The sequence below is a fragment of the Triticum urartu genome, chromosome 7, assembly GCF_003073215.2.
Source record: "Triticum urartu cultivar G1812 chromosome 7, Tu2.1, whole genome shotgun sequence".
NCBI lineage: Eukaryota > Viridiplantae > Streptophyta > Magnoliopsida > Poales > Poaceae > Triticum > Triticum urartu.
Genome location: NC_053028.1, coordinates 52162279 through 52178757, shown reverse-complemented (window position 1 = coordinate 52178757; position 16479 = coordinate 52162279). Strand labels below are relative to the sequence as shown.

General features: G+C 49.4%; 1 protein-coding gene across 1 annotated transcript; it reads right to left on the bottom strand.

Moving 5' to 3' along the window:
* Positions 1–8855: 8855 nt before the first annotated feature.
* LOC125525935 (palmitoyl-acyl carrier protein thioesterase, chloroplastic-like) lies at positions 8856–13709 on the bottom strand. The gene is made up of 7 exons (XM_048690938.1): positions 13358–13709; positions 12099–12656; positions 11851–11984; positions 10362–10475; positions 10082–10268; positions 9917–9985; positions 8856–9702 (listed from the first exon to the last, which is right to left on the bottom strand). Exons 2-7 carry the CDS (start codon positions 12609–12611, stop codon positions 9436–9438), a joined length of 1284 nt encoding a protein of 427 aa, XP_048546895.1. The 5' UTR covers positions 12612–12656; positions 13358–13709; the 3' UTR covers positions 8856–9435.
* Positions 13710–16479: the final 2770 nt, after the last annotated feature.

The window sequence follows — 16479 nt, the reverse complement described above, 5'->3', positions numbered from 1 at the left end:
ATACCAGTCAAGAAGCTTCAGCAGTATATCGAAGCAGCGCAGCAAGGGACGTTCGTTCCAGACAGAGAGAACGACGAGCTCACAATGGCCCTCGGGAATCCTGAGCACCCTGGACGGACACGAGGCACGCCAGGCTCCATTCCGTGGAAGGTTGGGTTTCCGGACGCAGGCGGTTACAAATGCCAGGAGAGGAGGAAAAAAGTGCAGCAGACCCAAATGCAGGCGCTGCAAGCAAGGGTACAAGTGATAGAGGAATGAGAAGCAAATCGCAGCAAACGAACTGCCGAAGCTTCCCCCGAAGCTACCCCGCCATCTCAGCGGAGAAGCAGCGTGGCTTCCACCGAGCTGCTTCAGCTGGAGCATGTCTTGACGGCTCCTGCCAGCTATCCCGTGGATGCTATCACGGAGTCTCAAAATTGCCACCTTATGACGCAATGGATTAATATGAAGGTCAAGGCGGCTGTTGGCTCTGTTTTTCCTACTAAACCCGGCGCAACTTTTCACTGCCGGCCGATTCCAGAAGGATATGCTAGGGTGATGGTGGATGAAATAACGGAGGGATTTGAGGACCTCCAGCTTGACCACCCTACCGGTGAAGGGGAGACTCGGCTGGGTTCTGCTCTGAAGACTCCATGCCTATGGCGGAAGGAGCTCATCAACCTTCCAAACTGGACGCCTCCGCCTCCTCCTCCTCCTCCGGCGAGTCAGGGCACTCCGCCTCCTCCACTGCCTCCTCCTCCGGCGAGTGACGATTAGGGCACTCGACCGGCTCCTTCTCCAGCGTGTGGCGGCACTCCGCCTCCTTCTCCGCCTGCGCCGGCGCGCCCGAGCAGCCAACCTCCTCCTTCTTCGCCTCGTCAGCAAGGGCGGAAGAGACCTGTCGCCGCTCCGGCTGCTCCGGCGCGTCGTAGTCCTTCTCCTCCGCCTCGTAAGCAAGTAAAGAAGACAACCGCTTCGTCTGCTTTGCCGGCGTCTAGCAGTACAGCCAGAGGCGGGAGGACATACAGATTCGGTCCTTCTCTGAAGACTCCAGAGAAGCTACCATATGAGAGGACCCCATAGGAGAACGCCGAGATCGCGCGAGAAGAAGTGAGGAACTTCTTTGAAGGGGTGAAAGCAAAGAAACATCCACCTCCGGAGGAGAAGGTAGATCCGGTGAAAGCGAAGCGCACTCTGGCTGCCCTGACAAAACCACCCAAGTCTCCGCCGAAAGGAAACTATGAGCGCATTATTGGAAAGGAATTTGCCGAAGCGGAGCGGTCGGGAAGTACTGTTAGTGATCAAAGGCTGAAAGAACGACGAGCTGGGAAACAAATTGCACAGCTCGGCGAACAAGCGAAGCAATCGTGCCCCCCGCTCAAGGTGCCTAGCGACATCGTCGCTAATGATCCGAGGATGGTGCCCGGTTATAGCAATCTTGGAGATTACCTGCCCGATGATGTACATTATGATTTCATGGAGGTGCAGATACAAAGATACGAGTATGGGAAGCCTCACGTCAAAGATGAAAGATCTCTATCAACGATGATGCGAAGATTGCATGATTGGTACTTGAAAATCTACAGAGAGTCTGGGGGAGGAGTACTTTGTATGTGAGAGTTAAAAAGGAGCATGACCTCGTTGGAATTGATCTGTTGCCTGTTCCATTTGAGGAGTTCTTTCAGTTTTTCAATCAATTGGCCCTCAATAAAGCAACGGTCACCTGCTACTGTCTGTAAGTAGTACTACTTCTGTCATTAAGTCTCTCTATATAGCTCAGCTCTTTCATTGCATGTATTTATAATTATTCTCACTATATTATGCAGATTGAAGATTATCGAATTGAAGAAACGACAAATCGGTGATATTGGGTTCATTAACACAAATATCATAGATGCAACTCAGGTTAAATTTCATGCCGCAGATACCGAGGCCAACTTGCTACGATCGTTGGTAATAAATGAAAACAAAGATATAATACTCTTTCCTTACAACTTCAAGTGAGTGTTACTGTCTTGTGCGTATTCAGTTTCCCATATATATTAGTCAAGGTTATAGTAATGTAATTGATGAGTTATGCATGCGTGTGCAGTTTCCACTATATTCTCCTAGAGATTAAGCTTGAGCAGGGACTAGTAACCGTCTTAGACTCAAGACGAAAAGATCTCCAGGACTATGCGGACATGACTCAAATGCTCGAGAAGTAAGTTAAATCGATCATTATCCACCATATCAGCAACTTTGTTCATTTCCTGATATATCAAGTAATTGTTTTCTTTGTCTCGCAGGGTTTGGAAAAAATTCACCAAAAAAGCTTCGGGACTCCCGAAGAAGCTGCAATTTAGACACCCGAAAGTAAGTACTGTAGTAGTATGTTCCGCGCATCTCCTATTGATTCAAGCGCTAGTTTCATCAATACCATTTGGAATTCTTGCTTATCAGTTTGATTGACCTCTATTTCTTGTAAAGTGGTTGTGGCATGAACAAGGGAATGATTTATGTGGATACTACGTTTGCGAGTCCATCCGCCACACGACCTGTGAGCGGGGCTACTCTGACGAACAATATGAAGTGCGTAAATAACAACATTCACAATTTTATTTTATTACCATCATTTGTGTTGAGTTTCATTCATATATATATATATATATTGACCCCCTTCTTCAAATTAGATGTTTCGGAAGCGGGATGAACTCCTAGCACCAGCTCGCATGCGAGCAATTCAAGAGGAATTGGCGGCATTCTTTTTCTTGACCACGTGATTGCTGAAGACGGAGAATACTATGTGGACCATGAGTCCGTATGTTAGAAGATTATATTTGTAAGAGATAATTATTGTATATATGTAGCCGGTAGTGTCGGATAGATATACGAGAACTTGTTGTTCGACCAATCTCTCGGAGAAGGAGAGGTGGTCGATATCACTTCTCTCTGTATGCATATATGTTCATGACGATCTTCTGTTTCCTTCGTTTGCTTACTAGCTAGCTAGCGTGTCTAGTCCTCTCTATACGTATGTAGCGTCGACCAAGCACGGACATAAGAGAGGACACTTGTAACGCTCGGATAATTAAGCTACAGTGAATCTCCGCTAATGATGCCACGTCACCTCGGTTACTGTTGATAAACCTGCGTAGTTCGAAACCCAGTTCAAAATTCAAATTTAAAATAAAGGCAAACAATAAAAGTTTTCAAAAATTGAAACAAAAATGTTCGGTGGTTGCCAAATATTACAAAGGTAATTATGGTGCAGCAAACACATTTTTATAAAATGTCTAAATAATTTAAAATGTTTTAAAACAGAAATGCAAATAGATAAAACAAAACAAAAAACAAAAAAAGAAGAAGAGAAACCCCCCCGGGCCGGCCCACTACCCCCTCCTTATCCACTCCCCCTGTAACCCTAACCTACCCACGATCCCCACTCCCCCCACCCACTCCCCCGATCCCCTCCTGGATCGGGATCGCGCCCGACCGCGCCCGGTTCCGGCCGATGCCGCCCCGCCGCTCGACATCAACGCCGCCGCCCCTGATCGTCGTTGCCTCCTCACCCCTCCGCCCCCTCATCACGACGCCCTCCCCCGCCTCTGCGCCGACCCCCGTGAACGCCGCCAGCGTCGTACCGTCGCCGCCTCGAGCCCCTACCGCTTCGTCGGAGCCGCCCACCGTCGTCGTCGTCGCGTCCTCGCCTTCCTCCACGAGCACGCTGCCCCCGAACCCCTACAACCCCACCGTGAGCGCTGCTCCTCCTCCTCTGCCCCGCTCCGCCGCACACGCGCTCAGTCGCCCGCACCTACTGCCCCCTTCCCTGCGCCGGTCATGCTCCGGTCGCCACCCGCGCACACATGTGTCGCGCCCGCCGCGGCCCCCTGTGGGCCGCGCTCGACCATCGCCGATGGCGCATCGCCTCCCCCGCGCGCGTATGTTGCTGCGCTGCTGCCGCGCCCGCTCGCCTCTGACCTCGCCTTGCCGCGCGCTCCGGCCACCGCCGCCTCCCTACGCGCCCCCGCGCCCGCCCCTCTGCCGTCGCCCCCCCGAGTCGCCCTTGCTCCACCTCCGCCGCCCGCGCCGGCGCCAGGCCGCGCCCACCCCCGCGGCCGCTCTCCCCGCCGTTCGCCGCGCACACACGCCGTCCTCCCACGTCCGGCCACCGCCTTGGCTCACCGCTGCAGGGCGCAGCACCGGCCGGCCGGCCACTCCGCGGCCGCACCCGTGGTTGGACTCGGGCACGGGCACCACACTTGTGCGCCCGCACGCCCGTTTGCCCGATTGGCCCCTGGGGCCTATGACAGATGGGCCCCGTGCCCAGAACGTTTTAACAAAAAAAAATTAAAAAATAAATAAATAAAATTAATAATTAATTAATTAATTGACTTAATTAAACTTAATTAATTAATTAAAGAATTAATTAAACTATTTAATCTTGATTAGATTAACCTAACCACTAATTAAACTAATTGACCATGTTTAATTAACCTGTTAATTAAATGTGTCAATGACGAACGGGACCCACCTGTCAGGTTGACTAGGTCAACTGCTGACCTCATGCTGTCGTCATGCTGACGTCAGCAAGAACTATTCTGGATAATGTTGATTAAATTAATTAAATAAATTCTAAAAATGATTTAAATCTTTTAAAATTTATATAAAATAAACCGTAGCTCGGATGGAAAAACTTTGTACATGAAAGTTGCTCAGAACGACGAGACGAATCCGGATACGCAGCCCGTTCGTCTGCCACGCATCCCTAGCATAGCAAACACGCAACTTTCCCCCTCCGGTTTGTTTGTCCGAAAACGTGAAACACCGGGGATAATTTCCCGGATGTTTCCCCCCTTCACCGGTACCACCTCATACCGCGTTAGGGCACACCTAGCATCACGCTTTGTCATGTCATGCATCGTCATGCAATTGTTTGCATTATATTTATTGTTTCTTCCCCCTCTTCTCTCGCTAGACACCGAGACCGACGCCGCTGCTACCCAGTACGACTACGGTGTTGACGACCCCTCTCTCTTGCCAGAGCAACCAGGCAAGCCCCCCCCTTTGGTCACCAGATATCGCCTACTCTTCTCTATACTGCTTGCATTAGAGTAGTGTAGCATGTTACTGCTTTCAGTTATTCCTATCCTGATGCATAGCCTGTCCTTACTACTACTGTTGTTACCATTACCTGCTATCCTACTGCTTAGTATAGGATGCTAGTGTTCCATCAGTGGCCCTACACTCTTGTCCGTCTGCCATGCTATACTACTGGGCCGTGATCACTTCGGGAGGTGATCACGGGCATATACTATATACTTTACACAGTTACATTACCTGTGGTACTGTTCGGAGTTGGGGGCTGAAGGGGCAGGTGGCTCCATCCCGGTAGAGGTGGGCCTGGGTTCCCGACGGCCCCCGACTATTACTTTGAGGCGGAGCGACAGGGCAGGTTGAGACCACCTAGGAGAGAGGTGGGCCTGGCCCTGGTCGGCGTTCGCAGATACTTAACATGTTTACCGAGATCTTGGTATTTGATCTGAGTCTGGCTACTGTCCTATACGCACTAACCATCTACGCGGGGACAGTTATGGGCACTCGACGTCGTGGTATCAGCCGAAGCCTTCGTGACGTCAGCAACGGAGCGGCGCGCGCTGGATTGGACTGGAACGCCTACTAGGCTAGGTCTGCTTCCGGCCGCCCACGCAACGTGCAGGTGTGCTAAGGGCGATGGGCCCAGACCCCTGGGCGCTTAGGTTTAGACCGGCGTGCTGACCTCTCTGTTGGTCTAGGTGGGGCTGCGACGTGTTGATCTTCCGAGGCCGGGCATGACCCAGAAAAGTGTGTCCAGCCAAATGGGATCGAGTGTGTTGGGTTATGTGGTGCACCCCTGCAGGGAAGTTAATCTATTCGAATAGCCGTGATCTTCGGTAACAGGACGACTTGGAGTTGTACCTTGACCTTATGACAACTAGAACCGGATACTTAATAAAACACACCCTTCCAAGTGCCAGATACAACCGGTGATCGCTCTCTCACAGGGCGACGAGGGGAGGATCATCGGTTAGAATTATGCTATGCGATGCTACTTGGTGAACTTACCAGCTACCCTCTTCTCCTGCTGCAAGATGGAGGTTACCAGAAGCGTAGTCTTCGAAAGGACTAGCTATCCCCCTCTTATTCCGGCATTCTGCAGTTCAGTCCAAATATGATACCCTTAATCCATTTGATACCAATGCATACATATGTAGTATAGCTCCTTGCTTGCGAGTACTTTGGATGAGTACTCACGGTTGCTTTTCTCCTCTTTTTTCCCCTTTCCTATATCCGATTGCTGCGACCAGACGTTGGAGTCCAGGAGCCAGACGCCACCATTGATGACGACTACTACTACTCGGGAGATGCCTACTACTACGTGCAGCCCGCTGACGATGACCAGGAGTAGTTAGGAGGATCCCAGGCAGGAGGCCTGCGCCTCTTTCGATCTGTATCCCAGTTTGTGCTAGCCTTCTTAAGGCAAACTTGTTTAACTTATGTCTGTACTCAGATATTGTTGCTTCCGCTGACTCGTCTATGATCGAGCTCTTGTATTCGAGCCTTCGAGGCCCCTGGCTTGTAATATGATGCTTGTATGACTTATTTTATTTGTAGAGTTGTGTTGTGATATCTTCCCGTGAGTCCCTGATCTTGATCGTACACGTTTGCGTGTATGATTAGTGTACGGTTGAATCGGGGGCGTCACAACACTTCTCTCTATTAATTATAGCTAGCTAACACAATATATGAAACACCTAAATTAACCCCCCAAAACCCCCCAAACCCCACCCCCCCCCCCCCCCTTCAAAAAAAATAAAAACCCCCAGCCACAGAAATGCTGACCAAAGGCCCTCCTGTCTGGGCTCCGCGCATAGGCCACGTGAAGGCCCATCTGTCCCGGTTCTGGATTCTGGATTGAACCGGGACTAAAGGGACAGGGCATTAGTACCGACCCTTTAGTCCCGGTTCAGGAACCGGGACAAAAGGCCCTTACGAACCGGGACAACAGGCCATTTTTTCTACTAGTGAGATTGGAAGTTTTCTCGAAAAAAAAAGGCTCTAAAAGAAATAATGCACATAGGAGAGGCATGAATTGTGTTAGTCATGCTCTTGCGTAAATGGAGAGGGCACCTAGCACAGCCGTCTGGCTGCGTCATGCCCCTGAGGAGATTAAATGTTTGCGTTCGCCGGACTGTAGACTGTAACACTCCTGGTTGACAATTGAAGGTTGAACGCTGCTACACAGACGACAAACATTGGACGACAAACAACACCGTTCGATCCAACATCGTCCAGGGTACTGTCGTCCGTATACTAGTTTCGTTGAAGGTTTTTATTGGCAAAAAGGGGGCCCTAAATGCACACCAAGCACACAGGCATGTTAAAAGCTTGAGGGGCTGTAACTGTGTAGAGTTTAATATGCCCGCTGTTGGATGCAAAATTAAACGTCGCTGCCTTGGGCATTCCGGGTGAGGGGATCCCGATCCGTGCTGGCGCGGTACTGCGGTTGCTGGTGCCTTGATGGCGATGCGTGGAGGAGGGAGCAGGGGACACTGTGGCCGACGGCAACGCACCGCGAACTGTACGTATGTACGTGGGTGCATCATGGATGCCATGTGCGCGCACACGACACACGCTGACACGCACCACACCAGCGTCGCGACTCGCGAGAGACCACGACGCACATCGCCGCATCATCGATGCGTGAAGCCCCGAAGCAGCCCGGCGGCAGCCGTGCCTGCCGGTGGCCATGCCGTTGCCACCGCGCGCCCCAGCACAGCAGCAATGGATGGAGAGGAGAGGGCGGCCGCCCGCCCGATCCGATCCGATCGTACTACGAGCCGGGGCTTCCAGCAGGCGATGGCCGGATGGGGCGTCCTTCATCCTTCAATGATGATGAATTGATGATACGTGCGTACGTTGATGCCCACCACTGTGCGTCCCCATGCCGCCGGGCACTGGTCACCCATAAAACCCTCCCGCATCGCCATCGCCATCGATTCCACCATAAACTCCTCCATCGTCCCAGTAGGCCAGCACGCTCCGTCATCAAGGGGGTTCCTTCCACCGGCAGGCCCACTGGGCGGCACGGCACGGCGGCTATCGCGCCCGGCCGTCGTGATGGGTCATGGGCGCGCGCCGTGCGGTCAAGGTCGGGGTCGGGTTTGGGTTTGTTGCTGGCATGGCATGGCACGACGGGCGGGCGGGCGGGTTTGAGCAGTTGGTTGATCGGTTGGTCTGCGCCGTGACCTGCGTACCTAACGCCAGCTGTTACTATCATCCCACACAGGCGGCTGGCAAAGTGGCACCTCCCCAACACATCTCTTCGCTTGCTGCTGATGATTCCGCATCAACACAACCGAGCACGCAGTGCCTGCCTGACCAAGACGCCCGGTTAAGGAATCTACGCAGGAGTACCAACTGCCGCCGCTGCGTCAAATCCCACGTCCAACCTGCGGGCTACAAACAGCCACTCCTCCCACAAAGAAAAAAGAACCTACCAAGCACGCAGCCTTCACGTCTCCACCTCCTAGTCACGCACACAGACCACAGCCCGTAGCTGTTGCCGTGCCTTCTTGTTCACCAACCAAAGCAGCATCTCGACCTAACGCCAGGCAGGAGACAATCTTCCGGTAATTCACAGCGCCTGCTGCACGCATCAGACAACTCCAACACTAGCCCCACAAGAAAGGGCCCGTCTCCTCGCAGCAACGACCACAAAACAGCTAGGGTCAATGTGACAGAGTAAGGTCATCTGGCACATGATAAGGAGCACAGTAAAAGCGCAGACTAAAATCAGCTGGAAGAGAGAACTATCAAGCATAAGGGGTTATCACATGACACCAGTAACGCATGTGTTTCCAAGGAAGGAAACGCAGGAGAGCTGCGATTCGATTCGATTCAACCAACAAGAGAAGAGAAGAGGGGGGTACTAGGTAGGAATGTACAAATCATCAGGCTGTTACAAGGGATAGGATTTCGCCTCCACACACACATCTGGGCTAACTTAGTACACAAATTATTTATCCATTCCGCTCCGCGTCCAAACACATGTCAAAAACACAAACAATCCCAGCCAACGCCGCTGCATTCTTCCTTCTTCACCAATCAGCTCAAATCACTATCACCACACACAAGCCCCTGCCTTGTCCCATAATCCAAATTCCACCCTTCTCTGTCCTCCAAATTACTTCAGTATCACCAGTCAAGCTCCCCATTCCTCCAAAGCCTGTCAAATCCGACCAATTCCTCCGAAAACAGTTTGAACAAGCTCTATCTCTCCATCACAATGTGTGTGTAGCATAAGATGCAGCAGGCTGGGCTATGTGGCTTATCCCCGGCACAAAATAATTCCTTCAATCAACCATTTATCCCCGGCAAGATTAGAATTTGCATCCCATAAGAACCCATGCTTGCCGTATTTAACATTCGAAGCGGTTATGCACTCTCAACCGGGAACAGCCCAAGGTTTCCTTCGCCATGCGGTCGCTTTGGCCGCCAAGTTGTATGAGCCTTAACAACATCAGCTCCAGACTCCAGCTGGAGCAGATGGTCGCACTGGATGGCAGAGTCTGGGCTGCCATCCGCACATTCACCTGAAACGTTGGTAAGTGACTGCAGCACACTGTCACGGCAACACTCCTTCCTGTAATCCAGTGTCATGCTTGCAAGCTCATGCTTCTCCAGTATTGAAATAGGAGCACTCTGAAATGGGAGTAAATAAAGCTCAGGAATCTTAAGCAGTCTGATGATGATTGGGAATGAGAATAATCATGTCTACTTTATGAAACACCAGACCTGATGCTCCACAATAATAGATGCATGAAACTTCTGGTGGTACCACCAGAGTTCATGTATTAGGCAGAAAAGTAGCCAGACCATTTTGACCAAACACAAGAGAATAGGGAAAATAAATTACCTCAAGGATCCACCCAATATACTTCACATTGTTCACATGTTGGTTCACGTCAAGGTCACCCCACTTGGGCTGTTGATGAAGGAGTTCCCATAAGAAATAGAAATATTATGGATGACAGAGACACCAAACTGAGTGATGGGAATTAAGAATATGTAACTGACTTACAGTAAGCCCCTTCCTTATGAACTGCTTGTTGGCAGGGTCCACAACTTTGTTCCTTGGCTTAGCCAACTTTTCACCCTGCTCCTCTGTTATGGCTGAACGGTCGTTGAAGTGCGGGCCTATTTCACCTCTAACTTCATCTGGCATTTTTGAAAGTCTTCTAGTGGTCTTATTCATCATAACCCAAACACTGGAAACAAGTGTCAAATGGGAAGCACAATTAACAGACGAAAAAGATGCTACAAACAGCATGAGTCAAAATGCAAACACATGTAATCCAAACCTTGTAGCTTTCAAGATTGTTCTGCCCGAATTGTAGTCGCGGATATGCCAATCTCGACGCATTCCATTTTTTCCAGCAGAAGCTACCCATGTGTCAACTTGGACCATATCTTCCCTAAAATTTAGCACATGAAAATTATACTAGGTCATTTTTCAGCCTATAAATCAGCGAGTAAAGCTACAGAACAACTAGAAAACTACAAACTGAAATTGCTTTTCCTTTTCTGCAAACTTAAGATTCAACCTTTTATCAATTCAACAAATGACCGTTGCTGACATCAAAGGAAAACTGTAGTATCAGGTACACAGGCTAATAGAAGTATTTAAGAAAAACTATGCCAATCTAGATCAGGAGTTTCTTCTTTTGGCAGCCCACAGTACTAGTTGCATACGAAGAAGTCATTTAATCCAGCAATAAAGGCAACTTTCTGATCTCCTGAGGCCCGACCTCTTTTAATACGAATAACGAAGGACAAATGGGCCAGCACCACTTAATTTAGTAGCTTCGAGCATTTAATACGTGGTCTTATCAATCAAACTAGATACCTCTACCTGGCACACATAGACACAAGAAAAAGATGATCGTTTATTCATCAAAAAACAAAATCTACGTCTGTTACACTCAAGTGGAACAATCGATTTAAGGTGTTCCACGCGTGAAACAAATTCTGTGAGCAGAACTTCTGATTGCTAAAAGAAGCATTCTAAATTCTAGCAAAAGCGAAGCAACAATCTAACACATCTGTGTAGAACAACATAATCAGAAACATAGATGGGGGAGTTTTTCATGTAGGATGATAAACAGTGCACATGAGCTTCTGATTGGTAAACAATCATTATAAATTCTAGCAGGAACTAAGCCTGCACTGCTGACATTATTTTTCATATTCTTCCCATGGCATACATAAATAGTCCTTAACTTGTATTGCCATTCCATAAATCGTCACTGTTTTAGCAATTGATGTGGTAGATAAGACCACAAAGTTGAGCAAAACTAGGACATGATGTATTGTTTGTACTAAAAAAGTGGGCTTAGAGCATGTTTGAGTGGTGCATAATCTCTCCAAATATATTACGTGTACTTAACTATAGATTTCTCATAGTATGACGTAAGGCCAACTTAGTTGTGATAAGGAACTTTTAATGGTTAATATGACAACCAATGGAAGTTCATATTGACAAACTCAAAAGGCAATTTGTACAATGTTATGATGCTAAATAGGAAAGAAACAAGACTAACTCCAGTTTAGCTACTTAAAACTACATTCTGAGATTAAGATAAAATAAGATGCAATATACAAGTATGACTTCAAAATGTGTACCAAAAAACATGACAAAAAAAAAACACTACTCCAGTGAAAGGGTGCACATCCATAAAGAATGCACATGAATAATTCAAGCTATGAATTTGACTGGAAGTCGGAAAGTGAGAAAAAGAGAGGGGATTTGCCAGGAAAATGACATCAACAATTATGGCTTGCAGAAAGTACCATGAGGGATAATGCTCTACAAGAAGCTGAATTTTGCTGACAACCCAGATCAAGTTCCGTTTACTCATCTCTGGCGTAGCGCCAAAACCATCTCCAAGGAGACCAGCAGTTTTCACATGATTAAGAGCTGTTTCCTGCCAAAAATCGAATTGTTTTAGAAGACTGGTGTGAACTGATGGCATCAATAATGAAACAAGAAAAAAATGGAAGTAATAAAAAATGAAAGCTCTTTCCTGTCATTGTCTCACCTGTAAATGATTCATTAACGTCTCTATAGAAGCTGTACGATCTGCACCAATCTCGTAGGACCTAATCAAGAAGTTCTGCCTAAACACCAGCCCATCCTGGATTATTCTACCAAAGCCAAATGTGTCAACAAGCATGTCAGGTCTCTTGGGCTTCCAATCAAGCATCGTCCACTGCTTCTCCGCGGCCAGGAAGATGGTCGTGACAGCTGCAAGAAGCATGCTCCAGTCGGGCAGTTGGTTATAGAAGGTCTTTGAGGAAGTGTAAGGCACTGTATCCTCCTTGTCTGAGCCTGTAGTCTTGAGGTTAACCTTAGAGCCATTAACCTTGGGAAGTGCTTGGGCCCGAGCCTTGACTTGCATGGACGCGGGCGGCGTGTTTGGCTTTGCAACCATCCCACGGACACTCAAAGTCTCAGGTAATTCACCAGACATGTTCTTGGAGCCTCTAGCCAACGCAGCTGGGGTAGACCCCGGCGTGGGGAAGAACCCCGAGGCGGCAACAGACCCCGCCATGACACAGCCGTACTACAGCTTCAGGAACCAAGATTGCGCTCCAACCTGAAGGAAGAACGAACAAAAGGATGAGCAACAGGATTTATACATACCCATAATAGCTACGCCTAATTTCCCCCGTGGAAGAGAAGAGAAGGGAAACGGAATAAAATGTGACAGAACAACAACATTCACGAATAACAAAAGATTCCATGTAAAATTGAGATGAGCCACCGGATCCCGCTGCCCCTCGTTTGGGGAAAAAGATAGGGAGCCTTAAATTTGCCCCACTCGAAGCAATTTTCCCAAACCTCCAACGACCAGACCCCGGAGTCGTTTTTGACATCCAAACATCCTTCACTATTGGGGCCGTGTTTGCAACCGAATTTACCATAACATAATAGTCGCAAAATAAATGCCCCCTTCTCCTTGAAGCGACGGGAACCGTCCCGGCCGCTCGAGCCGTATCCATCCGTGCGTCCCACACAAAACAAATCTGAAAACAGTACCGCATTGGCCCCCGAATCCAACGCTGCCCGCACGAACCCTATCGCAGGAACCGAGGCGGAACGGGCCAAAACCGCGTTGTCGCATCGGGAAAAAAAATTCGCCCACCGCAAGGGGATGACGAGGATGCAGTCCTCCAGATCTGCCGCGCGGGGCCAAAATGCGGAGCCCGGAAACCCCGCGACGAACGAACGAACGAATCGGACCGCCGCCAGATCGCCGCAGGGGAAGGAGAAGGAGGGGGAGGGGGAGGGACTCACCGCGCGCGCTGCCGCCTCCGCGGGAGGGACGAGGCCGGACCTGACCCAGACCCGCCGGCGGCTCCGGCTCCGCTGGGCTCCTCTGGCCGCGCCGGGAGAGGCGAGGTTGGTGGCGCCGCGCAGGGAGAGGGGACGGGGGAGGGGGGCGCGAGGGTGGTGGGGGGATTCGTGTGGTCTCCGCTGCTTCCTCTACCTCGCCACCTCACACACCACGAGAAGGAGAGAGAAAAGAAAAGAGAAGGGATAGCGAGCGCGAGATGAGTTTTTTCCTCTCTCTCTCTTCTCTTCTCTCTTTGTTCGCGATGCGAGGCGGCCACGACGGGAGGGGAGGAAGCAGAGCCGTTAGCGCCCCCGTCCCGTCCCGGGTCGCCGTATAAATACGCGGCCCCGCGTACGGCTGGCACGGGGCCCGTATGCCCTGCGCTGGCGCCGCGAAAAGACGCGCGTGCCCCTCGGTGCGGTCCGACCCGCAGCGGTGGGGCCCCGGGCCGCGCCCTTTTTCTCCTTCTCGTAGCTGTCCGATGCTTCCTGCACCGCACGAGTCTCCAATCAGCACGCGAACGGAACGGAAACGGTGGGTTAGAGAAAGCAAGGCTTCTCCCGGGACTACCTCGACAGCTCACGGGACCGAGAAGAGGCCGTCGCAAATCGCGACGCTGCGAAAATTATGTAATTATTATTAGTACCTATATATACTATATGATTTAGAGCAGGCCACAACAAATCAAATAATTGTACGTACACTAGTATATATATAGTTATTAAAAATCTGCTTAATACTGCTATTATTGCCTTGCTTCCAAAGCACCAGGGTGCTGTTAGGCCTCAAGATTTTAGGCCCATTAGCCTAATCCACTTCTTCGCAAAATTAATTGCCAAGATGATGGCTGCCAGATTACAACCATGGATGAACAAGCTAACCTCCCCATGTCAGAATGCATTCATTAAAGGGCGAAGCATACATGATAATTTTGTCTATGTTCAGGCAATGGCTAAGACCCTAAGGCAGAAAAAAATCCCCTCTGTTATGCTTAAGTTGGATATATCCAAAGCCTTTGATCCAGTTTCATGGGAGTTTCTGCTTAAGCTACTTGCAAGGTCTGGGCTTTGGGCCGAAGCGGAGAGGATGGATATCAGCCCTCTTTTTCTCTGCTTCCACAAGAATTTTAGTCAACTCCAAATGCACTCAACAAATCCTCCATCGTAAGGGCCTCAGGCAAGGAGATCCCCTCTCCCCGCTGCTCTTTGTGCTTGTGGTGGACTGCCTTGGAAGGTTGATGGACAAAGCACAAAGGAACAACATCCTATCCCCTCTGGGTAACCAACTTGTTAAACACCGTGCATCTATTTACGCAGACGATGTCATCATTTTCCTCAAGTCTGAGATGCATGATTTTGGGGTTGTAACTGAAGTGCTGAAGATTTTTGGTGAAGCAACCGGTCTCATCACTAACCTGGCTAAAAGCAAGATCCTTCCTATTCGGTGCGATGGCCTTGACCTTACTCCCCTGCAGCTGGCTCTTGGATGCCACCTGGCTAGCTTCCCCTGCACTTACCTTGGGATGCCTCTATCTGATAGGCGGTTGAAGCTCGTTGACTTTCAAGACCTACTTGACAAGTTATTAAGAAGATTGCTGGTTGGAAGGCTAGGTGGATCTCCTCCACTGGAAGAATGGTTCTCGTGAGGTTTGTACTTTCGGCAATGCCAATTTTCATGCTTTTGGCTGTTCATCAACCGAAATGGGTCATCAAGCAAATCGATAAGCTACGTCGTGCTTTTTTATGGTCTGGCTCTGATGCTGTCTGCGGTGGCAAGTGCCTTGTCCGCTGGACCCAGGTGTGCTCACCCATCTCTGTAGGCGGGCTTGGCATCCATGACCTTCAAGCTCAGGGGCGGGCGCTTAAAGTACGCTGGCTTTGGCAAAGCGTCACAGATCCAGATAAACCATGGCAAGGTCTGCAGCTCCCTGTTGACAAGCACGTTAAGACTCTTTTCATTGCTTGTACCTCCATCAAAATTGGTAGTGGTATTAATATATCCTTTTGGCACGATCACTGGCTCAACGGTGAGATTCCAGCTGTTTCGTTTCCTAATCTTTTCAAGCATAGCAAGAACAGAAGAATATCGTTGGCTGAAGGACTCACCAATAGAAAATGGGTCACTTTTCTCAAGCGCAACCCCGACACCGAGGTGTTGCGCGAATACATTGACTTCTGGCGCAGATCCAGTGTGGTCACTTTGTCCAACCTGGAGGATGAGTTCATTTGGAAATGGTCAGCGGATGGAAGATATAATGCTAAGTCAGCTTACCTATGTCAATTCTGGGGCAAGATTGATTCTCCTCTTCCTGAGATCATTTGGCATATCAAGGTTCCACCAAGAATAAGATTTTTCAGTTGGCTCTTTGTACAGGGCAAATGTTTGACTGCGGACAACCTTGCGAAGCGAGGTTGGCCTCACAACCCGATCTGTCAATTATGCCACTTAGGGTGGGAGGATGGTCTGCACCTTGTATCTAGCTGCCCTTTCACGGCTGGAATCTGGGGCTATTGCCTGGCGATATATAATTTTCCATTCAACCTCTTACATATTGCTCATACTGGCTCTATATTGGACTGGTGGTTAAAGACTCTGGATCGTACAGGCAGGAAAAAGGACCTATCATCACTTATAATGGCGGTGTCGTGGCAGGTTTGGAAAGAAAGAAACAGCCGCATATTCAACAACAAGGCAAACCACTTCCTGAAGGTCGCTGAGAACATTATCAATGAGCTGAATTCTTGGAGAATCGCTGGATTCAAAGGAGCACAATGGACAGGCGCGAGATAATTTCCTTCTTTCTTTCTTTCTTTCTTTCTTTCTTTCTTTTTCTAGTGTACATTTGTATAGCTTTTCCTTCCCCTTTCTGGCTGTTAGCCATCCTGAACCTTGACTTGTATTTCTTGGGGTGTCTCATCCTATCTTAATGAATGAAATCAGCATAATGTTGTTTTTCGTCAAAAAATCTTGCTGAGTAAGGTTGACATCGTATAGTGTTTTAATTCCTTGATTATTTCTCTGTTATCTATCGGCACTCGGGCCTTCCTCCCCCTTCCAGCTCCGGCGGCTTCGATCGCGGCGA